This window comes from Gossypium arboreum, chromosome 3 (assembly GCF_025698485.1).
Source record: "Gossypium arboreum isolate Shixiya-1 chromosome 3, ASM2569848v2, whole genome shotgun sequence".
NCBI lineage: Eukaryota > Viridiplantae > Streptophyta > Magnoliopsida > Malvales > Malvaceae > Gossypium > Gossypium arboreum.
Genome location: NC_069072.1, coordinates 70,974,616 through 71,001,475, shown reverse-complemented (window position 1 = coordinate 71,001,475; position 26,860 = coordinate 70,974,616). Strand labels below are relative to the sequence as shown.

Below are 26,860 nucleotides of genomic sequence, written 5' to 3'. Positions count from 1 at the left end.
CCCGTGTGGACAAAAACAAGGCTATTTACCAAGCTTTTTTGTCACCCTTACTTACACCCATTTACAAAAAAATAAAACACTACCAATACCACATAAACACATGGCCATATCAGCCAATACCTAGGCATCCATACATCATTTCCAAGCTATTTCCTATCATATACAACATCTCCTACTTATCAACACAAACCATGCAACAAACACATCCATGAGAATTTTCATCAAATGCATTTAATAATAATCAGTATTAGCCAAAATTAATAGCCTATACAAAATGAATATCATATCCATATGAGCCAACACTTTTGGCTAAACCAACATGACACTAAACAAAAAGACCAAGTCCCTATACATGCCACGCTCAAAACATTTAAACTAACTATACCAAAAACTTGAGGTGATAGTGTAATCAATGCCTCTGATGTCTCTTGATTCTAGAGCTAGCTTGGCGGCACTATAAGAAAAATGGAAAAGAGAGGAAGTAAGCATAAAGCTTAGTAAGTTACAAGTAATAATTAACATCGCTTTACCAAGTAACATCATACTCATAGCATATCATACATTTGCACAAGATTCTCGAATGACTAGAGACATAACTTACTCATTTTCATCCTTACTATTCATATACATAGCCCGAGCTCATTTTTATGAGTTTCATATAGGTACCTGTACCACTTGCAACGTAATCATAACTTTTCTCAATCATGATATAATTTTTAAATTACCTATTGAACTAGTTGGAAAAATAAATGGATACCTGATAAGCCTCATACAAAAAGGTAAGATGCCGATGCCATGTCCCATACATGGTCTTACACTGGCTTTCATATATCAGTGCCAATGCCATGTTCCAAACATGGTCTTAACAATCTCACCTGTTGAGGCTGATGCCATGTCCCAAACATGGTCTTACACTAGCTCTAATATAAATGCCAATGCCATGTCCCAGACATGGTCTTACACTAGCTCTCATATAAATGCCGATGCCATGTTCCAAACATGGTCTTACACTAGCTCACATATCGAGGTCGATGCCATATCCCAGACATGGTCTTACACTAGCTCTCATATAAATGTCGATACTATGTTCCAAACATGGTCTTACACTGGCTCACATATCGAGGCCGATGCCATGTCCCAGACATGGTCTTACACTAGCTCTCATTTAAATGCCGATACCATGTTCCAAACATGGTCTTACACTGGCTCACATATCGAGGCCATGCCATGTCCCAGACATGGTCTTATACAAGCTCTCATATAAATGCTGATGCCATGTTCCAAACATGGTCTTACACTGGCTCACATACCCCTAGTATCACAGCATGGATATTTGATCTATTCCTACGGTTCAACCGGGAGTTTCACCACATCAAATTTCGTCATGCATACTCGTAAAAAAATAAAAAATTTCATGCAATATCGATATTTAATGCATAATAACAATAGAATTGTAATATTTATGTGCAACTTACCTCGGTGTAAAAAAAGTGGGAGACTAGATTGAATTAGTCTACTAGCTTGGTCTTCCCCCAGTCCAGGTCCTGATTTTGTATTTCTTGATCTAAAATGATAAAATTCACTAATTTAATCATCACATTAATCAAGACATTCCATAATTGTTATTTATGGCAAAATGACCGTTTTGCCCTTAGACTTCCACAAAATTATGATTTTGCCCTTAGGCTCGTAAAACGATTTTCATCGAATTTCCACATTAACCAAGCCTAGATGAAACTACTTTAAGCCTATAGCATCTCACAATTTTAATTATTTCACACATTTGCAACCTATTTTATAAACTTCACAATCTTAGGTGTTTTCATGAAAACCACTTCACAAAAGTTGTTTATTTAACAACTATGATTCATTTTCTTCTATAAAATTTCAGCAACCAACAAGAGTATTCTCATGGAAAAACCCTAGACTCTCAACCATTTTGCAAAATAGTCCCCCCATTAGTTAGCTTAAGCTACAAGGGCCCCAAAAGTACAAAATTCATCAAGAAAGACCATCAAAATCACTTACTTGCAAGAGTCTAAATTTGCTGAAAATTTCAAGCTCCCATGGCCTTCTTTCTTGGAGAAAAATGGTGGAGAAGAAAGGGAGAATGAAAAAGATGAAAGCTTCCCTTATTTTATTATTTTTCTAGTTAAATTAGTCACCAAATTTCACCTAACTTAGACATTCTCCTTTTCTTGTCTTTATGGCCGGCCATCACCCTTTTAAAGGCCTAATTGCACATTAAGGACTCTAATTTAAGGTTTCTCTAGCTATATGGAACTTCTAATTAGTAGAACACAAATTTCGCCTTTTATGCGATTTAGTCCTTTTTCGAAATTAAGCAAGCAATCGCTAAAATTAGTCCACCAAAATTTTCATGCACTCATATATAATCATTCTTTAACACATAAAATAATATTGAAAATAATTTCTCTAACCTCAAATTTGTGGTTTCGAAATCACTATTTCGATTAGGCCCAAAATCGGGCTGTTACAATACCTTTTGGATATGATAGTAAAATTTTGAACTCATAAGGTTATATAATGACATTTAAGTATATATATGTGGTCCAAGTGGGATATTGTTGGAAACATATGAACGTCACATATATAACAAGATCAATTACATGTTATTATTTACTAACATAAAATATTAATCAAGTGATCTATTTTGGTTAAAACTTATTGGGCTTTAGTTATTAAATAAAATATAAGCCAAATATGTGTAAATACTCCAGTAACTAATTTCTAATGGATGATAAGTTGATTAAAAATTGAGGTTAATGTGCAAATGTTAATGTTCCCAAATTACACATACGTAACATTTATGACATCTCATCTTCAGAAAAGAGAGAGAGTCACATTCTCTAAATTATTTGTGTGTTAATCTGGAAGATCAAAACCATAAGACTCGAAGATTTGAAGATTTTAATGGATTGAAATACGCTTCTGTATCTAGTTTTGTTTTTGATGATTTGGCATGATAAATCCTGATTTACTAAATTTTACATCAAATTTTTTGGTTCTAATAGTTTGTTGTTTACTTCAATTCCGGCCGGCCACAAACACGGGCTACGTAGGATTCCTATGTTTTTGAAGCTTAGGTTCTGTTCTAGTTCAGTTTCTTTGTTAAACTTTTCTCAATATTATTTCTAGTTCATCCTGAATCTCAGTTAAGAATTAGAATCCTACCTTTAACCCACTAGCTGCCTTATGCACAAAAATTCATAGCTTATTATCAATCAGTCTTGGATGCTTCCTGTAAGGGGCAGGCCAATCAGTAAGACATTTGGATCACATTTTGTGCGGATAATATATAGAGCGGAGTGATCTAAAACTCGATTGATTCATTTCATCCATCATTGTTCTATTATTTCCTACATTTCAGTACTGTAAGTGTAGTAGAGTTGGTTGGAACTGAAGCTATGCAGAACGTCGCCGGAAACATCATAGAAGGCAATTTTAGCATTAGTGGGAGTTAGCTCAACAGACATGAATCCTTGGCCGTCGTAATAAAATTTGATTTCATCATCTCCCCCACCGTCTAAATAATCAAAATCACCTTTCCATGCCTTCGAACCACCTCCACTGGTGAAAAACTGGAGCGGGCTGCATTTACAATCAGAAACATATTTACCCTCAACGAATAGTCTTTTAATTTGAGGAGGCACTCACTCTTATTGAATTTACCTTGTGATGCTACTCAAGTGTTGCATGCAATGATCATGCCCGTTTATGTACATATCTACATTGTATGCCTGCAATGCCAAATTAATTAATTGTTATAACGTAGCTTTGGCAGCAAATTATACCTTAATTAGGTAGAGGTAGTTCACCTCAAGTATAGGTAGAAGGAGAGTGATGAGCTCCTTGGTTTGACCATGGTGCCCGATGCTTCTGATGGGATGATGCCCGATCACTATCTTCCACTTACCAACTGATTCCCTCAGAGAGCATCTCAATTCCTTCAAAACCCGGGTGAGGTATTTATTCCTAGGAATCACCCCTCTCCAGTCGAACTTTTGGTGCTTTGGGTTTCTGAAGTACTCATCAACAAACGGGGTCGTGTCTATGAAGAAAAATTCCGCTATTTCTGTCCATTTTTATAAATTTTGATAAGATTTTTGCTTTTCAAATAAACAAAGTATTCACATTTTTTTACCTGTGTTAACGAGGAAAGACCGCAGGCAAAGCCATCTGCTATCGATCTTCCTCAGAATGGGGCTCAACTGCGCCTGCACGTCTCCCCTGTAATCGTGGTTGCCCAAAACTGTAACATATATATAATATATACATAGTCACGTCCGAAAAGAAGGAAAATGTGAATCCCCAAATGAAAAGAAGCAGTCAATATTTGGTGCTTACCACTATACCATTGCTTTTGCAAGCTGTTGGCACTGTAGATATTGGTAAACGAGTGTTTGAAATGAGGGTCATAGGGGGTAGCCAAACCCTTCTCGTAAAAATTGTCTCCAGTTGAGATAACAAAATCTATGCCTAGTTTCTCGCCAACCTTCCCCATCTACCAACAATACAATGTATTCCATGCACATGCACCAGATATTAATTTTACATCCATCTATATATTTGCAATATGTAAACATAGTATTAATTTTCACAGTAAACAGAGAAAAAAAAGAAAAAGAAAAGGACCTGAAGGGCCACTTGGGATTGATTATAAGCTCCTTTTCTTCCCCAGTCTCCTATCACCAGAAAGCTAAGTGACCCATCGGCTTTCACAGGGTGTTGGAATCGCTGAAACTCGGCTGACACAAGCATAAACTCAAAATAGAAGCAAGCTACCCACATCCACTTTAGACAATGCTTACATGAACCATCCATATCGTTTTATATATATTTGATAGAAAGAGTTTGGTTACTAGGTATTTTACATGACAACTTTGGTAGAGATAGGCCAAACTTGCATTGCATGGCATCTATATAATCACATAGTTCATTTTTATATGTGAATTTGAAGGGCAAGAAAAAGTAAATTAAGTACACAGTCGAATATGGGCAAGGCTTGATTTGGTGACATTCAAAGTGATCTTCCTTTTATGTTTCCAGGAAATTTCTCATAAATTTCAGTTGGCACTATCGTTTTTGGCATGTTTCAGAGCAAAGGTATTCACGTGATATCGATGGATGACCGGAAATGGTTCAAGTGAACCGAAATTAAGCAACTTTTATATTAACGGTAAACTAAACCCAATTTTCATAAATTTTCATTTTGAGCACACAAAAAAAAAGTTTGTTGCAATTTAGCCATTGTCTTTATATACTTTTATCATTTTAGTCACCTACGTTTACTATTTTTTTTTTGGTCACTCATTTTTTTTTAGAATTAATTTTATTAAAAAAATCACATTAAGTTCCTCAATTGCTGAGATGAAACCCAAGTTTTTCACCTGTAACTCAGTTACATGTAAAAACTTAGGTTTTCCCAAGCCGTTGGTTCGTTAATCCAATTAATTTGAACCACTAAATTAAATAAATCATTAAAAAATGTTTAAAAAAAAAACATGTTCAACCAATTTTTTAGTCTAATTAAACTAGCTTGTACCGATTCCTGGCTCAATCAGTCTAAAGACTTTCTCCGCATCGATACCCTAAATGGTTCTCAGTCAACTGGTCCAATCTAATTCAGATAACCATGGTTTGCTCCTATAAAAAAACCCAATTAATTCCCTGTAAAACCTTAGATATTTCCTTTTCACTAAAAATAATAAAATTAATTTTAAGAAAAGAAATAAATCAAGAAAATTAAAAGATAAAATGGTTTTTTCCTTGTAAAAATCCTAATTTTCTTTATAAAAACCCAGATAATTTCTTATAAAACCCCATGTTTTTCCCTCTTTTTGAAAAAAAAACTAAAATTAATTCTAAAAAAAAGAAAAAATGAAAAAGATAAATTGGTGTTTCCAGAAAAAACTAAAAACTAAAGTTTTGTCCTCTAAAACTAATGTAATTCCATCTGAAAGGCATCCCAAGGAACTTGCAATGACCATACCGAGTCCTGAATGCAGTCTTGGGTACATCCGATTCTTTTACCTTTAATTGATAGTACCCAGACCTCAAATCAATTTTAAAGAACAAAATTGCACATCAGAACTAGTAAAACAAGTCGTCGATTCTCGGCAATGGATACTTATTCCTAAAAGTTAGCTTATTCAACTGTCGATAGTCAATACACAGCCTTAAGCAACCATAATTTTTCTTGATGAACAAAACTGAGCTCCCCATGGCGACACACTGGGTTTTATAAACCCTCGATCCAAAAGTTTCTGAAGTTGAAATTTCAATTCTTTAAGCTCTTTAGGTGTCATGCGGTAGGGGCCAACGGACTCTGGAGTAGTTCCAAGCAACTACTCAATTCCAAATTCTACCTTACAATCTGGAGGTAACCTTGGTAGTTCCTCGGGAAAAACATTTGGAAACTCTTTAACTATTTGGATACTATCAATGGTTACGCTACTTACACTTACATCCAACATATAGGCTAGATAGGCCTCGTACCCCTTCCGAACCAATTTATCAGCTGCTATAGCTGAGATCACACTAGATAAATAATTTCATTGTTCACCAACCATAATGATCTCGCTACCCTCAGTCGTTTCCAAAGTCACCCTTTTAATGTCATAGTCCCAAATAACTTGATGTTCTACCAACCAATTGATTCCTAGAATTAAATCGAACTCACTGAAAGGCAATTCCATTAAATCAGTCGAAAACACTACACCCTAAATCTCAAATGGACATCTCCTATAGATCTTATTTACAACAACTGATTGTCCCAAAGGCCCAACTTCAGTAACACCATTAGAAGTTTTCTCTAACCCAATACCCAATTTATCAGTTATAGCACAAGCAACATATGAATGGGTAGATCCTATATGTATCAAGGCAAAATACGGAACATAATGGATGGTAAAAGTAGCTGCTATGATGTTAAATGCATCTCTACCCTCACGGCCCCTAACAATGTAAACGAAAGTAGGTTGTCTAGCTTCGATTTGATTCGCACCCTGTTCCAGTACTCGCTGGCCTTAATTACCAGTTGCAACATTACTCACAGTCCTATTTTAACCTTAACCCTTCGGAGCTAACTGACCTGTTCTCTAATTCTAGACTTGATTATGAGCCGGAGCTTGCATCCGATCTTTTAGTTTATTCTTAGCTGAACCATATTTCAGACAAATACCCCGATTCTTCCAACACTCGCTCAAATGGAACTTATCATAATATGTACATCTTAGAGTCTTACCCCCAAAACTAGCTACTGCAATGCCTTGTTAAGGTCTAGCCTCTCTGGCTCGTTTAGAAGGATGGGAATTCGAATTAGTGGGACCAGAATCTCTCTTAATTGGGTCCTTACTTTTCTCCTATTTTTTGCGTTCCTAATGCTTGATTTCCTCCACAATCATAGTTTTCTCCACAAGAATCTCAAACACTCTTTCTCGGTGTGAAGCAACCTAAAATTTGAGGTCATAGCATAGTCTATTTTCGAACCTCACAAATTTATCTCGCTCAATAGCAACCATACCTTGAGCATAGCTGCTGAGCCTAAAAAATTTAGCTTCATATTCATCCACGATCATATCCCTCTATTTTAACTCGATAAACTCGAGTTTGTGGGCCTTAACATACCTTGAGTGCACATACTTTTCTAGAAGGCCCCTTGAAAATAGTCCTAGGTCAATCGTTCAGCCTGTGTACCTCTTACCACAGACTGCCACCAACGGTAGGCCTCATTCCTCAGTAAGGACACAATACCCTTTAATTAATGTTATGGAGTACAGTCCAAATCCTCCAGAATCCTCTTAGCGGACTTCATCCAGTACTCTACCATAGTAGGGGTCATTTAAGAAACACCCCTGAATAATTCAACCCCATTAGAACGGAGCCTTTCAGTAACAGATCTGTGGTTCCCAAATCCAGTTTGGGCTCCAACAACCCTCTAAAGAACCTTCGGCATCAATTGCGGCACTACATCATCGCCATTTTCATACCCTTAGCCACCAATAACAGATGAATCCTCTACATAATCTGCCCTAAGAATTGAGGTTTCATCTTGAGTAATAAGTGGCTCAATGAGAATGACCCTGTTAGGCCCTAAATTTTATTTATTAACTTTCGCAAGTTTGTATCACAAGGTAATTAGTAGTCAAGTGGTTAAGGGTGTTAAGTAAATTCTAGAGGTCCTATATTCGAATCCCCCTACTCTTCATTTTATTTATTTTTGCCATCCTACTCGCAATTGTTGACCATTCTAGAAGGTCAATACCCCCTTGCCATCTAAGTCTTTTCATAAAAGGGGAGATTCTCCTTCCTTTAGTTTGAGTCAAACTTTCCTTCCAAAACCCCCTTTTCACTTCTACCTTTCCTCACAATCCATGTTTCACTCCCTTTGTCCCCAAACTTACCCAAAGTAAGCTTTTGACTACTCATGGTTGGCCATAGCACTCTCATAATCCTATTTTTTATTTTGATACTCACATTTTTCCTCTCCTCTCCTCTCTTACCATCCACCATTATTTCTCAATTGGTTTTCGACTATTTTTTTCTTTATTTTTCACCAACTTTAAAGCCAATTCTCCTCTAATCTTGTCCCTTTTTCCATCACACACAAAAGTTGTACCACCACCTAACCTCCACCATCACCATCATCGCAACATCGCCGTGTCGTCGCCGTCAGGCATTGTTAGTTTTTCTCATTTTTTTCTTCTTCTCTCTCCTCTTTCCAAAAATCCTCTTGTAAACTCTTAAATTTGATTTTTAAATGTTAAAGATCATCTTTTCTAACACCCCTTACTCACATCCGACATCGGGACAGGGTTTGAGGCATTACCAGACTTAAACTCACTCAAACATACACAATCGAGACTTAAAGTTTTGTCCAAATTTAAATTCATCCATACATGTGCAAACTGTCCCTTATACGGGCCTACGAGGCTTGAAACATTAATCAGAGGCGATTCAGGACTAAACCGAAGACTTAAAAAACTTTGGGATATCCCAGAAATTTTCCTACTCTGGAGAGTCACATGCTCATGTCGAATGGGCCGTGTGGTCACACATGGCCGTGTCCTCAGCCCGTGTAACTTTATATTTATGACGTCATCAACCAAATAAGGTCACACAGCCAAGTCACACGCCCTTGTGCTTAGGCCGTGTGGTGAATTAAATTTTAAAAATTAAGTGCAGACTACACACGGCTTCAGCACACGCCCATGTCCTAAAGCCGTGTCCTTCACACAATTGAGACACATGGCTGTGTCTCTGCCCGTGTGTTTACTACTGGACATTCTGTTTTGCATAATTAGGGTGCAGGGGACACATGACCGGATCACACGCCCATGGGGCAGACCGTGTGTCACATAAGGCCTAGACACATGCCTGTATGTCTAACCATGTCGACAATTTCTAGGCTATTTTGTAACAGCCCGATTTAGACCCTAATGAAACGGTGGTTTAGGAACCACGAATCCAACTCAGAAAAATATTTAAAAATTATTTTCTGTGTTTATTTTGTGTGAATTTATATTTGTGAAATTTTTGTGATTTAATTTTGTCGTTTAGGTCTTCGATTAAATAAAATGACTTAATCGCTTAAAAGGGAAATTTGGTGGTTGTTTCTAAAAGGGACCTAATTGCTAATGGCTTTCTAAATTGGAGTATTTATGTTGTAAATATTCCATTAGCATATTGTTTGGACGGTAATGGACATATATTATATGATTTTATTATTATGTCATTAAGGTTATAAAAGTAATTTAGTAAATAATCATATAATAGTTAAAAACAAAGTCATCAAATTCATTTTATTCATTTGTTCTTCATTGCTGAAACTAAACAAAATAAAAATAAGAGAAAGGAAGCTAGGGTTTGGTTGTTTTCAAGCTCAATCAAGGTATGAGTTTAGCTGAATTTTTGATAATTTTTACGTATTTGAGATCGTTGCTTCGAGTACTACAAAACCCATGCTTGAATTTTTGATTTTGATGAATATTTTGAGTTGTACTATTGTTGAGAGCTTGTGATTTTTGTTGTTTTATGATGAAATATGAAAGATATTTTTTAGATTAACATGTTTTGTATTGGAGTTTTTGATGATTTTTGAGTAATTAGGACTAAATTGAAAAAATAATAATTTGAGGGACTAAAATGTGAAAGAAATAAATTATATGGGTTTGTATGGTTATGGGTAATATTCGGCCTAGCTTGAGCATGAAGAAATTTTGTGTATTTTGTGTTTTGTGCAATAGGGACTAAATTGTAAAAATTGTAAATATCAGGGAAAAATGGTAATTTTCCCATTTATGTGTTTTTGGACTAAATTGAATGAAAATATGTTTGAATGAGCTTAATTTGAATATGTTTAGATCAAGAACCAAAGAAATCGGATTTGGATTTGGGGAAAACGAAAGTTATCGACTAGCCGCTCCATTCTGTTGTACATCGTTTGAGGTAAGCTTATAAGTAAATAGACATGTTTAATTGTAGTTAAATGTTAGATATAAATGTTGTTATGAAATGTATGAATTTATATTTTTTATGGCCGAGTATGAAAAGGCTTGATTACTACATTTTTGAATTCGTTTAGATGGAGTTACGACGTCTGAAAGCCCCGTATGAACCTTAGGAATAGTTAGGATACATATGTCATGACATAGGATTCCAGTATATGTGTGGGAGTAAGACCATGGAATCAATATGTGATTCTGATTTATGTGTGCGAGTAAGACCCTGTCCGGGACAGTGGCATCGATATGTGATTACATGTAAGACCAAGTCTGGGTCGTTGGCATTGTACGATACATGTGTGATTATCTGAGTGTCCTACCCAATTTTGAATGGTTCATCGGACAAAGACAAGTTGTGTACGAATGTATAAAACGAGCTAAATGATCAGGTAAGAATTAACTTGATATCTACTTGAAATGAGGTGAGTAAGTACTATGAGTATTTGTTGTAAATCTTGTACAATGCAAATGAAGAAAATATGTGTATGTGGTATATGCATTCGGTTAGTGAATGAATAAATTGTGTATCGTTGAAATGTTCTTAAATATGTGCACATATGGCTTAGTATATTTAGCCTTATTGGTGATTTTATATATGTGAGGTTATTCTATGATTCTTGAGTTTGTGAATATGGGTAAATGGATGTATGGTTTATTATGATTAATTAGTTGGAAGTTGATGAAAAACATGTTAAATAGCCTTGTGAGTATTCGGCTTAGATGAAAAATTGTTCATAAAATTGTTTTAATTATGGAAATTGTAATTTGAGGTCAAGTATGGTAATGATAATGTAAAATGTTTAGTTAATATGAGTTGATTGTATTAATGAGTTGTTTATTTGCTTATGACTTACTAAGCTTCAAAATCTTACTCTGTGTTTTTCTGTGTGTTCTATTTTAAAGATTTTGGATTCAAGTTACAAGCTCGGGGATCGTCAGCAAAGTCCATCACATTATCTATAGCTTCGATATTTAAATATTCGAACTCAAATTATGGCATGTATAGGCTAGAATGTGTTTTGTAAAGTTGGATTTTCGGTTATGCGTAATCTAAGCTATGCGAAAATGGCTAAATTATTATATTAGAATTCGATTATATTAGGTAAGGCTTATATTAATCTTGATTACTAAGTTGTGTGCCATGAATACATAATATATGTGATAAGCATTATATGTTTTGAAAATGGCTTACTTATTATATTTAAACTTGGTCTTGTAAGTTCTTAGTCAAAATGTTTAATGAGCTTGTTTATTGGTAATTGATGATGGAAGTTTTGGATGCATATGTGATTTTAAGTAGCAAGATTCGGCTATGAAAGGATAATAGTATAATATGTATTTGGTAGTTAATTAGTCTGTGATGGAAAATATGAAATGTAGTATAATTTAAGTGATGGGTGATTATGTTCTAGCTTGATTAGTTCGATTGTTAAGTGGTAAGTAATGCATGTGTTTGATGATTAATCTGGTTGACTGTTTGGTATGTATTTGATGCTAAAATGTTAAGTGTGGCCTTGACTTTAGGGTAAATACGCACCTGCATATATATATATATATATATATATATGTATATGTTGATTAGGTTATATATAAATATTTGGTCTTATATTGAGTCTATATCGAGGGCGTAACCATAATTCATGACATTTGTGATGATGTTATGTATATTCAGCCATATGGTTCATTATGAATCTTATTGAGTTAAGGTAAATTATGAAATTGATAGGTAAAAGAGAAAGACATATGCATGATACAAATTTTGATGTTCACTTATGGACTAAGTTAAGACATGCGTATATGGCATTTGGTCTTATTATATTAGCTAAGTTTTTTTTATGAATAGATCAGGAAATGAAGTGAGTTGACTTATAATCGAATACTTGGTTTTATTTGGTATTAATATGTAAAACATATGAGATTCATATAGATTACTATGCTAATGTTGCATATATGAAATTATTCATATATTATATATTATATTGTTTCTTGTGAACGATATGGTTATATATATGCATATGATATGAAATGTTCAATTTAAGAGTTGTATTAGTTTATGAAATAAATTTTGATTAAATTTTGATACATATTTATATGAATATATAAATATTTATATTTAATTGTTCAAAATAGTGTTTTATTCTGTAATACCTTATGGCCTTATTCCGACGACGGATATGGTTAGGGGTGTTACATTTTATTGGTATCAGAGCTATGGTTTAGTCGGTTCTTGGACTAACGTAGCGTGTGTGAGTCTAACTATACTTGTCATATTATATACTGCGATAGTGTGATGACTTCTGACATTTGAAAATGTGTTTTCATATAGTAAATGGATCCTGACAGAGCTGTAGCTGATGATGTCGAGAGTGTAGCGCCTGCTCCTGCGCAAGGGACTACGCCGGTTGATTTTTGACCGATTTTGAGTAACCAGGAAGGAGAGGCTAGACAAGCCTTTTATCAAATTATGAATGACTGGTTTACGCTGCATATCCGGACTAATTCGGCTGCACAACAACCTCCACCCCCAACTAATCCATCTTCGATGCTTGCTGTACCTCAAGTAAGTGATCCGTTGAGATTGTATAAGCCACCTGTGGATAAAATCGAAAAACATGGGGCCGAAGAGTTTAAAGCTACTGATGATGATGATGCTGAGCGGGCTGAGTTCTGACTTGATAATACTATCTGTGTGTTTGATGAGCTATCTTTTGCCCCAGATAAATGTTTGAAGTGTGTCATATCTTTTCTTCGAGACACAACATATCATTGGTGGTGTAACACCCCTCACCCATATCCAATGCCGGGACAAGGTTCGAGGTGTTATCGGACTTAAACTCAACCAACCATATAAAACCGGGCTATAAAATTTTGATCAAATTTCACATACATTTTGTCCCTTAATCGGACTCACGAGGCCCAAAACATGCATTAGAGGCGATTCGGGACTAAACCAACAACTTAAGAAAAACTTAAAAAATTTCATGCTTTAAGGCTCCACACGCCCGTGTGGGTATAGACCGTGTGGTCACACACGCCCGTGTGGCTTGGGACATGCCTGTGCCTTTAGCCCGTGTGCAATACTGACTTTAAAACACGACCATGCCGCACGCCCGTGTGACCTACTCGTGTATCAAACTGACTTAAAGTTTTAAGTGCAGCGGACGCAAGGTTGGACAACATGCCCATGGGGCAGACCGTGTGTCACACACGGTCTATACACACGCCCGTGTGTCTACCCGTATGGGCAATTACTGGCTATTTTCCAAGCCATTTGTCACCCTCACAACATATGCACACATACTTATCTAATAACATACAACATGGCATAAATGAGCTCTTAAACATCTACAAACATGTTATGCTCATGACAATTTCTTATGCAATAAATATCCTAGAATTTACTCACATCATTACCACATACTTGTCATAACTGTCATTAAGTCAGAAACCTCATGTCCATCACTAAGCATGCATAATCATATCCAAAAACCATTCATGAGGCATTATTAACTATTTACCAATCACTAAATCTTGCATCAGTTACCAACTCATCAATGAAACTCAATTTAATCTCTAGGCATACATGCTATAAGCCACATCACAAGAGATAATAACATACATGCATAAGAAAAATCATATAGGCCCATAACGTCATTAGCCGACATAGGCCAATTTACATGACTACATACTACCTTAATAACAAGCCAATGCCTTTGACTAAATCATAATATCACATATTCAACATTAAAACCCTATACATGCCATAGACTCGAAACACTAGGAATTAATTACTCCAATAGGGTTAACTTGACAGTGTGATAATATCTCTGACGGCCTCTAACCCGAGCTAACCTAGAAACCCTAGGGAACATGGGAAAGAAAGGGGGGGTAAGCTTTACGCTTAGTAAGTTCATATGGAAACAATAAGCAACTCATTAACATGTTTTATTAATGTTTACAACATATTCTCAAGTTCACGACAAGCTATCTTCCTGAGCAACAGTCAATAAATTATTTATATCTGGACCTACAAAACTCCAATTTAAGTAACGTAAAGTTTCCTTGAAACTATACTCATTTACCTTTCTATCATAAAATTTTCAGAATATTTTATTTAGCCCATTAATACAGTTTATTCTTCAAATTTACCCCTGATTCACTGTCTGACAGTTCCGACTCTTTTGCACCAAAGTTCAATTATCTCATAGCACAAGACTCTAATAATGTTCTTGTCTATTTATATTGAAACTAGACTCATTAGGGATTCTAAATATATAAGTTATAACTCATAAACATTTTTTTACAATTTATAATGATTTTATAAAATTAGATTAGGGGATTTTGGAGTCATTTTGACTCTGTATCATACAACTTCAAATATCCCATTATAGGAAATTCTTTTGATTACACGGTTTCTTTTGTAAGAAACTAGACTCAATAAGTTTTAATTAAATGTTTTATTTAGCCTCTGACTCATTTTCCACTATTTTCAGTGTATTTTCAAAGTTACACTACTGCAATAACCCAAATCTGTCAAGGCTAAGTTACACATTCATGATCATTGTTCACAAAATTAATATAACATCATTTCATCCATCATGGTAAGAACACATATTTATGCATCATATATCATCACATATCAAGGAATTCTCATAAGCTTAGTGTACATACTTGCACAACTCGTAACTTAACTCAAGTGCATACTCACCAATGACTTACCCCATTGGGACCATCATCAACTCTTTTCTCAGATTACCCGTTGAACACTTGGAATACTAATTGGATACTCGGAAAAACCTTTGCACATAAGTGCCTCAATTGTATTAATGGGCTAAATAAAACCTCATATCTCATGAAATTTAAATGCTCACTCTCGAGCTAGTCATCTAGACTCATAATTAGTAGTGACATGTCACTCGTATCCTATTTTATTCCTAAGGGTCAAACGGGATTTTTCCTCGCCTATCAAGGCTTTGTCTTATCATATTTCTATTAATCACATACACATTAATATTTGTACAATTCATGTAATGATAACATTTAAATATATGTATAGCATGGTATTATTTACATACGAACTTACCTCGATACCACAAATGTAAAAAAGACGTAATCGTCCATAAATCGATTTTCCCTGTTCTAGGCCCAAATCACATTTTTCAACATCTAAAACATCACATTTAGCTAATTAAAACAATGTACTAATCAAATTAGTCCAATTTACAATTTTGCCAAAATTACTAAATTGCCCCTAGGCTCGAAACAAGATTGTTATTCAATTTCTTTACTCTTTAAGCCTAGATAAACCATTTTCATAACTATGGAAACTCACAAAAATCTTTATTACACACATTAACAACCCATTTTACAACTTTGCATAATAACCTTTTTAAGGTATTTTCATGCTAATTTCCTTCACAAAAGTTGTTTATTAGACAACTACAACTCATATTATTCCATAAAAACACATATAAAATTATGGTAAAACCCTAGAATCTTTATCATTTTGCAAACTAGACCCCTCATTTGAAAGCTTATGCTTTAGGGGTTCCAAAAATGTAAAAATCATCAAGAAATAACCAAATATTACTTACTTGTTAGGGCTTAAAGTGGCTGAAAGTTTAAAGCTCAAACCCCTCATTCTTTGCTGCCATTTTCATGAGGAAGAAGAAGAAATGAAAGAGAAAATGACATTTTATTTCTTTTTTCTTATTTTATTACAAATTAGTCAAAATAAAACACCTAAAAGCCACAAATTTTGGCTTTTTGACCAATTGGTCTCCCCTTGGCCAGCCACAAACTTAAAAAGGGTCTAATTTCCCCTTAAAGGCCTCAGATTTTAGTTCTCTAGTCTATTAACACATTTAGGCATTAACACACAACTTTTACATTTTACGCGATTTAGCCTTTTTTGAAATTGGACTAGAAATCGCTAAAATTAACTTACCAAAATTTACATGCACTTATAAAATTATATTATAACATATAAAATAATACTAAAATAATTTTCTCTGGCCTAAAAATAGTGGTTCCAAAACCACTGTTCCGACTAGGCCCAAAATCGGGCTATTACAGGTGGAATACCCTAGTATCAGTGGTTCCGAGAGAGCGTGTGACCTGGGAATTCTTTTAGATTGAGTTCCATAAGAAATATATCAGCCAGAGATTTATTGATCAGAAGCGTAAAGAATTTTTGGAGCTGAAACAGGGTCGGATGACTGTGATAGAGTATGAGCAGAAATTTGTGAGACGCAATCGGTATTCCTGAGAGTATGTTTCGACCGAAGCTATAATGTGTAAAAGATTTGAAGATGGGCTAAATGAAGATATTAAACTATTAGTTGGCATACTTGAGATAAAAGAGTTTGTGGTACTTATTAAACGAGCCTGCAAAGCTGAAGAGCTCGGGAAAGAGAAGAGAAAAGCTGATTTTGAAGCTAGAGACTCACGTAAAAGATCATTCATTAAGTCACTTCAGTCAACACCAAAGAAGTTCCGAGATGATTTCAGTCGTTCAAAAGCCATTTCGGGTTATTCTCAATGAGATCAGAATAGACCACTTATGAGCTCGAGAGCTACCTCAATAGCTAGTGTGGGGAATGCCAGATCAAATCAACCCAAGTGTAAACACTGTGGTAAACGACCTCTCGGCTTGCATGATCGGGCTTGTTTTAAATAAGGTTCAACAGATCATTGTATTCGAGATTGTCTAGGGTTAGTTGAAGAAAATCCAGTGCAAAACACGAGATTGGGTAATACTGTAGCTCGGGGTAGACCACCTAGAAATGCGGGTAATGCGAGTGGCAGTCAGAGAGGAATTAAAGATATAGCAGTCAGATCTAAGGCTCGTGCACCTGCCAAAGCCTATGCTATTCACGCACGAGAGGAGGCTTCATCCCCAAATTTCATTACTGGTACATTCACTCTTTATGGTACTAATGTAATTGCATTGATTGATCCTGGTTCTACTCATTCTTATGTGTGTGAGACATTAGTATTCAGTAAGACTTTACCTATTGAGTCTACTGAGTTTGTGATTAGAGTGTCAAACCCCTTGGGCTGGTGTGTTATGGTTGACAAAGTGTGTAAGAATTGCCCCTTGATGGTTTGAGATTCTTACTTTCTGGCTGATTTGATGTTGTTGCATTTGATGAGTTCGACATAATTTTGGGTATAGATTGGTTGACTTTGCATGATGCTGTTGTAAACTGCGAAAGAAAGACTATTGATTTACAGTGCTAGAATGATGAGATTATTTGGATTGAATCTAATGACCTGAATGGGTTACCAGCAGTGATTTCTTCGATGCTAGCTCAAAAACATGTGAGAAAAGGGTGTGAAGCTTATTTTGCCTATGTGCTTGACAGTAAAATGGCTAAAAGAAACATTGAATCAGTACTAGTTGTATGTGAGTATCCAGATGTGTTTCTTGAAGAATTATCAGGTTTGCCACCTATTCGAGAGGTAGAGTTTGGCATTAAGTTAATGCCAGGGACGACTCAGATATCCATAGCTCCATACAAAATGGCACCTACAGAATTAAAAGAATTGAAAGCTTAGTTTCAAGAGTTGACAGATAGAGGTTTCGCGTGACCGAGTGTCTCTCTTTGGGGAGCACCAGTACTATTTATGAAAAAGAAAGATGGAACTATGAGAATGTGCATTGATTATAGACAGCTCAATAAGGTGACTATAAAGAATAAGTATTTGTTGCCACGGTTTGATGATCTGTTCGATCAACTGAAAAGGGTTATCATGTTTTTGAAGATAGATTTGAGATCAGGCTACTATCAGTTGTGAGTTAAAGACTCCGATGTGCCAAAGACTGCTTTTCAAACGAGGTACGGACATTACGAGTTTTTAGTTATGCCTTTCAGACTTACTAATGCACTTGTTGTTTTCATGGATTTGATGAATCAGATCTTCAAACCATACCTGGATCAGTTTGTGGTTGTGTTTATAGATGATATCTTGATCTACTCTCGTGATAAAGCTGAGCATGCCGAACAGTTGAGACTTGTGTTAAAGACTTTGCAAGATAAGCAGTTGTATGCGAAATTTAGTAAATGTGAGTTCTGGTTAAGTGAAGTCAGTTTTCTAGGTCATGTGGTATCAGTATCAGGTATTTGGGTTGATCTGAGCAAAATTTCAGCTATACTTGATTGGAAACCTCCTAAGAATGTTTCTGAAGTCCGAAGTTTTCTGGGACTTGCTGGTTATTATAGATGGTTTTTGAAAGGCTTCTCTATCATTGCAGACCCGATGACAAAGCTATTATAGAAAGATGTTAAGTTCGAGTGGTTGAAAAGTGTGAAAAAAGCTTTGATCAGTTGAAAGCCCTTTTAACTGAAGCTCCAGTACTAGTTCAGCCATAATCGGGTAAAGAATTTGTTATCTATAGTGATGCATCTTTAAATGGTTTGGGCTTTGTTTTGATGCAGGAAGGAAAAGTTATAGCTTATGCCTCGAGACAGTTGAAGCCACATGAAAGGAACTATTCGACACATGACTTAGAATTGGCAACTATTATATTTGCATTGAAGATATGGCATTATATTTGTTCGGTGAGAAATGTCATGTTTACTCCGATCATAAAAGTTTGAAATATTTTATGACGTAGAAAGATCTAAATTTGAGACAACGTCAATGGTTAGAATTACTAAACGATTATGAGCTTGTGATTGACTATCACCCGAGAAAGGCTAATGTTGTTGCTGATGCTTTAGTCGAAAATCATTTTTTGCTTTGCATGCAATGAATGCGCATATGGCCATGTCTGATGATGGTTTGATAGTAGCTAAATTGAAAGTAAGACCATTATTTGTTCAACAAATATGTGATGCCCAGAGGTTGATAATGAATTATTAGCAAAACGAGCTCAGTGTGAGATAGATGCTGATTCAAAAACCGAATATGCATTCTGAGGAATTCAGAATTGATTCAAATGATTTTGAATGAAGCTCACAGTAGTTGGTTGTCTGTTCACCCAGATAGTACAAAGATGTATAATGATCTGAAATAGTTTTACTAGTGGCATGGTATGAAACGAGACATTTCTAACTTTGTTGCAAGATGTTTAGTCTGTCAACAAGTAAAAGTTGAACATCAGGTACCTTCTGGAATGCTTCAGCCCATGGTACCTGAGTGGAAGTGGGATAGAGTTACTATGGATTTTGTATCTGGTTTACCGTTGACACTGAGCAAGAAAGATGCAAACTGGGTTGTTGTGGATAGATTGACTAAATCGACACAGTTTGTTCTGATACGTACAGATTACTCGCTTGATAAGATGGCTGAATTATATGTTTCTCAGATTGTGAGATTACATGGTGTGCCTTATCTATTGTTTCGGATAGAGATCCAAGGTTTACATCGCAGTTTTGAAAGAAACTACAAGATGCACTAGGTACGAAATTACATTTCAGCACTGCTTTCCATCGATAAATAGATGGTCAGTCTGAATGAGTAATTCAGATACTTGAGGATATCTTGAGAAGTTGCATTCTCGAGTTCAAAGGTACGTGGGAACAATAGCTACCTCTGATTGAATTTACGTATAATAACAACTTTCAATCGAGTATCAAAATGGCACCTTATGAAGCTTTGTACTGTCGTAAATGTCGTACACCGTTGTATTGGATTGAGCTCAGTGAAAATAAGATACACGGGGTTGATTTGATCAGAGCGACTAAACAGAAAGTGAATGTGATCCGAGAAAGTCTGAAAATAGCATCAAATCGTCAGAAATCATATGCGGACTTGAAGCGAAAAGATATAGAGTTTCAGATTGGAGATAAAGTCTTTTTGAAAGTCTCACCGTGGAAGAAAATACTCAAATTAGGTCATAAAGGCAAATTGAGTTCGAGATTTATTGGGCCGTATGAAATTATAGAACGTATTGGACCAGTTGCTTATAGATTGTTGTTGCCACCTCAGTTAGAAAAGATCCACAATGTATTCCATGTTTCAATGCTTTGTAGATATCGATTTGATCCCTCACATGTGATTAGTCCGTCTGAGATAGAGATTAAGCCTGATATGACATATGAGGAAGAATCGATTCGCATTCTAGCTTGTGAGATTAAAGAGTTACAAAATAAGAAAATTCTGTTAGTTAAAGTATTGTGGCATAAACACGGAGTTGAGGAAGCAACGTGGGGGCCAGAGGATGCAATGAGAGAACGTTATCTGAACCTATTCACCGATAAGATTTTCGGGGATGAAAATCCCTAAGGGGGAGAGTTGTAACAGCTCGATTTAAACCCTAATCGGAACGGTGGTTTTGAAACCATAAATCTGAGCCAAAAAATATTTAAAAATTATTTTTTGTGTTTATTTTGTGTGAATTTATATCTGTGAAATTTTCGTGATTTAATTTTGTCGTTTAGGTATTCGATTAAATTAAAAGACTTAATCGCATAAAAGGGAAATTTGGTGGTTGTTTCTAAAAGGGGCCTAATTGCTAATAGCTTTCTAAATTGGAGTAGTTATGTTGTAAATATTCCATTAGCATATTTTTTGGACGGTAATGGACATATATTATATGATTTTATTATTATGTCATTAAGGTTATAAAAGTAATTTAGTAAATAATCATATAATAGTTAAAAACAAAGTCATCATATTCATTTTATTCATTTGTTCTTCATTGTCGAAACTAAACAAAAGAAAAAGAAAAGAAAGGAAGCTAGGGTTCAGTTGTTTTCAAGCTCAATCAAGGTATAAGTTTAGCTCGATTTTTGATAATTTTTACGTTTTTTAGATCGTTGCTTCGAGTACTACAAAACCCATGCTTGAATTTTTTATTTTGATGAATATTTTGAGTTGTGTCATTGTTGAGAGCTTGTGATTTTTGTTGTTTGATGATGAAATATGAAAGATATGTTGTAGATTAACATGTTTTGTATTGGAGTTTTTGATGATTTTGAGTAATTAGGACTAAATTGAAAAAATAATAATTTGAGGGACTAAAATGTGAAATAAATGAATTATATGGGTTTGTATGGTTATTGGTAATATTCAGCCTAGCTTGGGCATGGAGAAATTTTGTGTATTTTGTGTTTTGTGCAATAGGGACTAAATTGTAAAAATTGTAAATGTCAGGGTAAATTGGTAATTTTCCCATTTATGTGTTTTTGGACTAAATTGAATGAAAATATGTTTGAATGAGCTGAATTTGAATATGTTTAGATCAAGAACCAAAGAAATCAGATTTGGATTGGGGGAAAATGAAAGTTGTCGACTAGCTGCTCGTTCCATTTTACATTGTTCGAGGTAAGTTTATAAGCAAATAGACGTGTTTAATTGTAGTTAAATGTTAGATATAAATGTTGTTATGAAATGTATGAATTTATATTTGTTATGGCCGAGTATGGAAAGGCTTGATTACTACATTTTCGAATTTGTTTCGATGGAGTTACGATGTCCGAAAGCCCCGTATGAACCTTAGGAATAGTTAGGATACATATGTCATGACATAGGATTCTGATTTATGTGTGCGAGTAAGAACATTGTGTCGATATGTGATTCTGATTTATGTGTGTGAGTAAGACCCTATCTGGGACAGTGGCATCGATATGTGATTACATGTAAGACCACGTCTAGGAAGTTGGCATTGTACGATACATGTGTGATTACTCGAGTGTCCTACCCAATTTCGAATGGTTCATCGGGCAAAGACAAGTTGTGTACGAATGTATAAAACAAGCTAAATGATCAGGTAAGAATTAACTTGATATCTACTTGAAATGAGGTGAGTAAGTACTCTGAGTATTTGTTGTAAATCATGTACAATGCAAATGAAGAAAATATGTGTATGTGGTATATGTATTCGGTTGGTGAATGAATAAATTGTGTATCATTGAAATGTATAAATTGTGTATCATTGAAATGTTCTTAAATATGTGCACATATGGCTTAGTATATTCAGCCTTATTGGTGATTTTTATATATGTGAGGTTATTCTATGATTCTTGAGTTTGTAAATATGAGTAAAATGGATGTATGGTTTATTATGATTAATTAGTTGGAAGTTGATGAAAAACATGTTAAATAACCTTGTGAGTATTCGGCTTAGATGGAAAATTGTTCATAAAAGTGTTTTAATTATGGAAATTGTAATTCAAGGTCAAGTATGGTAATGATAATGTAAAATGTTTAGATAGTATGAGTTGATTGTATTAATGAGTTGTTTATTTGCTTATGACTTACTAAGCTTCAAAAGCTTACTCTGTGTTTTTCTGTGTGTTCTATTTTATGGATTTTGGATTCAAGTTAAAAGATCGGGGATCGTCAGCAAAGTCCATCACGTTATCTACAGCTTCGGTATTTAAATATTCGAACTCGAATTATGGCATGTATAGGCTAGAATGTGTTTTGTAAAGTTGAATTTTCGGTTATGTGTAATCTGAGCCGTGAGAAAATGGCTAAATTATTATATTAGAATTCGGTTATGTTAGGTAAGGCTTATATTAATCTTGATTACTAAGATGTGTGCCATGAATGCATAATATATGTGATAAGGATTATATGTTTTGAAAATGGCTTGCTTATTATGTTTAAACTTGGTCTTGTAAGTTCTTAGTCAAAATGTTTAATGAGCTTGTTTATTGGTAATTGATGATGGAAGTTTTGGATGCGTATGTGATTTTAAGTAGCAAGATTCGGCTATGAAAGGATAACAATATAATATGTATTTGGTAGTTAATTAGTTTGTGATGGAAAATATGAAATGCAGTATAATTTAAGTGATGGGTGATTATGTTCTAGCTTGATTAGTTCGATTGATGAGTGGTAAGTAATGCATGTGTTTCATGATTAATCTGGTCAACTGTTTGGTACATATTTGATGCTCAAATGTTAAGTGTGGCCTTGGCTTTAGGGTAAATGCGCACCGTGCATATATATATATATGTTGATTAGGTTATATATAAATGTTTGGTCTTATATTGAGTCTGTAACACCCCGAACCCGAGACCATCGCCGGTGTCGGACACGAAGGGTTAACAAGCCAAGTTCACATGTTTTGCCCACCAATTTGACATTTCCAGTCAGGCTGGAAAACTGCGTCACTGTCTCCTTAAAAATCATATCTCGAGTTTCAAAACTCGGAAACTGGTTTCATAAATTTTCCCTGAATTTAGACTCATATATCCATCCATGGATTTATTTCTAGAATTTTTGGTCGGCCCAATTGGTACAGTTTATTAGTTAAAGTCACCCATGTTACAGGGATCGACTGCTCTGACCTTCGGGCGTTATAACTTGAATATCTCTCTGTAAAGGGCTTTAACACTGGTGCTGTTTGCTTCTAATGAAACTAGACTAAAAATGGAATCTGTACATATAAGGCATGACTCCTAATTATTTCTGGATAATTTATAGTAAATTTTTAAAGTTGCGACAGGGGACCCAGAAACCGTTCTGGCCCTGTCTCACAATAGCCTTAATATCTCTTAACATGTAACTCCTATGACCATTTCGTTTCTTCCATATGAAAATAGACTCATCAAGGTTCATTTACATAGATTATTCACTATTTAATACCATTCCTACAAATTTTGGTGATTTTTCACATTCACGTCACTGCAGCTGGCAGCATCTGTTTTTAAGGTAGGTCTTACCTATTTTGTAGTCTCCATGAACCAACTAGCCTTGCCATACATAGGTTCATATATGATCATTTTAACCATACCAATGGCTGATCATGTGACCAACACTCCCATTTCCAATCCATAATCACATCATGACACCATATATATACATACAACCCACAAATAGTCTAAGATCATGCTTCCTTTTACGAGCCATTTTCGCATGGCCGTATACATATACATCACCACATTTTCAAACCAACAAGGGGTAGTCCTATACATGCCATTTCAAAGTTCAACCAAAATTTATACCAAAATAGAGGCGTTGATAGTGTGGATGACTTCGAATTTATTGATCCCGAGTCCGATTGCTATCGAGCGAAATCTATAAAACAGAGAGCCAAAGTAACGGGGTAAGCATTTTTATGCTTAGTAAGTCTCAAGGAATATAATCAACTCTAATTACAGCAATACATTCACATAGCCAAATGCATCATTTCATTAATACACATTCTTACTTCACACTTCATCATTATATACTTTCACAAAGTATCAATCAATTCAATAACTGAAATTCATTAGTCGATTGAGCGAATGTTGCTCAAACATGTCGACTTTCCAATGCACATATAAACGTACCTTATTCTTTGGGCTTTTCGAGTGTACTAATTGAATTTATTACAGCAACCAACACTCACCTCCAGCCCAAGATTCTTCGAATATAACCGGATATAACCATGTGCTCAAATGCCTTCGGTCTTAGCCCGGATAGAATGACTTCATACGAATGCCTTGGTCTTAGCCCGATGTAGCCACTAGCACAATTGCCTTGGTCTTAACCGGATATAATTTCCAGCATGATTGTCTTGGGGCTTAGCCAGATATCATTCAATTTCTCATGCACACATACATCAATAATCATTGGACATACATATTTCATTTTCGTTACTAAGGCTCAAACACAATTATAATCGCTAGCATAATCGCCTTCGGGACTTAGCCCGGGTATCATTCGAATACTCATACACACATAAATCAATAATCCACACATCCATATTTCATTCCACATAATTCAAGTAAGGTCACTTCTTGATGACTTACCTCGGATGTTGTCGAACGGCTTTTACGGCTATTCGATCACTTTTTCCTTCCCTTTGTCCAATTGTGGCCCTCTTAGCTCTTGAGCTAATTCAAACAAATTCAATTTATTAAAACCTCATTGTGCTAGCTTATGGCCGAATATGACAAGGAGTTTAAATGGTCATATGGCCACTCTTTAGCTTGAATACACAATGGTCATGCACATTTTATACTACATCAAGCAATTCAATACAATTCATTCGAGCATCAAGGAAAAGCTAAGGCCATCAATAGGCTACCTTAGGCCGAATATACATGTCCATGTTGAGGCCAATTATGCACTTAATACCACACAAAAACAGCATGCATTTTACTAGTTAATGCTTTGCATATTGTAGCTCAAAACTTATAATATAACATCAAGCACTCATATGTGTGCTAGGTCAATGTGCTTGCAATTTCACAAGCATTCTTCAACATCTTCTTCTTTAAACGAACATATTCATCACTTACTTCATAGCCAAAACATCATGTGCAAACATATATATACATATATGAGCATGGCGAATTTCAAGGTGTCCATAGCCATCCAAAATACAAATTTTAACTAACATGCAAGAAGCATGAACCATGCTCATGAATGCATCATGGCGAATATGACAATCATGCTCCTTTCAACTTCAATCATGGTTAAACACAAAAGAAAACTCAAAATCTTACTCAAGAGTAGACAATCCATCATTGCATGCATCATCATCAAGCTTCACACTTAGCATGCAATGGCTTTATCACCATAACAACTTTGGCCAAATACCATTTCCATGGCATAACAAAGATTTGAGCAATGGCTAACATGCACATCAAGTTAGCAACCAAAACATGCATGAAACTCCTAACACAACCTCATACATACCTTAATCTTGATGCCAATTTAGCCAAATCTCCTTCTAGATCTCTTCTAAACCAAGCATGAAGCAAAATCCTCCCCTTTTCCTTAGTATTTTCGGCTAAGAAGTGAAAATGGATGAACACAACAAAATTTTTTTCTTCCTTCTTTCTCAACTCACGGCAAGGGGCATCCAAGCTCATCTTTCTCTTTTTTTTTCATTTTTTATGCTTATTTTTATTATAATACTTCCTACATGACTCACTAGCCAAACATGTTGGAAACATGTTTTCCCTTGCCCATCATGCCCACCTTGGCCGGCCATTATAGTCAAATTTGGGGAATTTGACATGCAAGGACAATATTTTCTAGTGTGCATCAATAGGCCACTTCAACATTTGCCTATCTCATTTCTAAGTTTTCTCACAAGTCCTTTCTAGTGAAATTCACCTTTATAACACTAAATCAATCATCATAAAATGTCATACATGAGCACACACATATTATAGGTATCAAAATAAATTTTAATTATTTTTATGCCTCGGTTTTGTGGTCCCAAACCACATTCCTGGCTAGGGTCTATTTTGGGCTGTCACAACTCTTCCCCACTTAAGAAATTTTCGTCCCAAAATCTTACCGTAAATAGGTTTGGATATCGCTCTTTCATAGGGTTCTCGGTCTCCCAAGTAGCTTCTTCTATCCCGTGCTTGAGCCATAACACTTTCACTAGCGGAACCCGCTTGTTTCACAACTCTTTCACTTCTCGTGATAGGATA

The 26,860-nt window shown here is 35.3% G+C and overlaps 1 protein-coding gene and 1 long non-coding RNA gene across 2 annotated transcripts; both read right to left on the bottom strand.

Moving 5' to 3' along the window:
• Positions 1-215: 215 nt before the first annotated feature.
• LOC128290354 (uncharacterized) lies at positions 216-1,465 on the bottom strand. The gene is made up of 2 exons (XR_008280117.1): positions 602-1,465; positions 216-454 (listed from the first exon to the last, which is right to left on the bottom strand). It is a non-coding gene; the product is annotated as an uncharacterized LOC128290354 (long non-coding RNA).
• Positions 1,466-3,214: 1,749 nt separating this feature from the next.
• On the bottom strand, positions 3,215-4,966 carry LOC108474896 (purple acid phosphatase 8-like). The gene is made up of 6 exons (XM_017776936.2): positions 4,657-4,966; positions 4,369-4,525; positions 4,166-4,273; positions 3,840-4,096; positions 3,694-3,761; positions 3,215-3,612 (listed from the first exon to the last, which is right to left on the bottom strand). The coding sequence occupies exons 1-6, from the start codon at positions 4,843-4,845 to the stop codon at positions 3,381-3,383; spliced, it is 1,011 nt and encodes a 336-aa protein (XP_017632425.1). The 5' UTR covers positions 4,846-4,966; the 3' UTR covers positions 3,215-3,380.
• Positions 4,967-26,860: the final 21,894 nt, after the last annotated feature.

Coding starts and splice junctions, on each gene's coding strand:
- LOC108474896 (XM_017776936.2), bottom strand. CDS start 4,845: ATGGATGGTTCATGTAAGCATTGTCTAAAGTGGATGTGGGTAGCTTGC. Junction 4,097..4,165: donor GTCTTTCCTCGTTAACACAG/GTAAAAAAATGT, acceptor AAAAATGGACAG/AAATAGCGGAATTTTTCTTC. Junction 3,762..3,839: donor TCCTTCTACCTATACTTGAG/GTGAACTACCTC, acceptor TTGGCATTGCAG/GCATACAATGTAGATATGTA.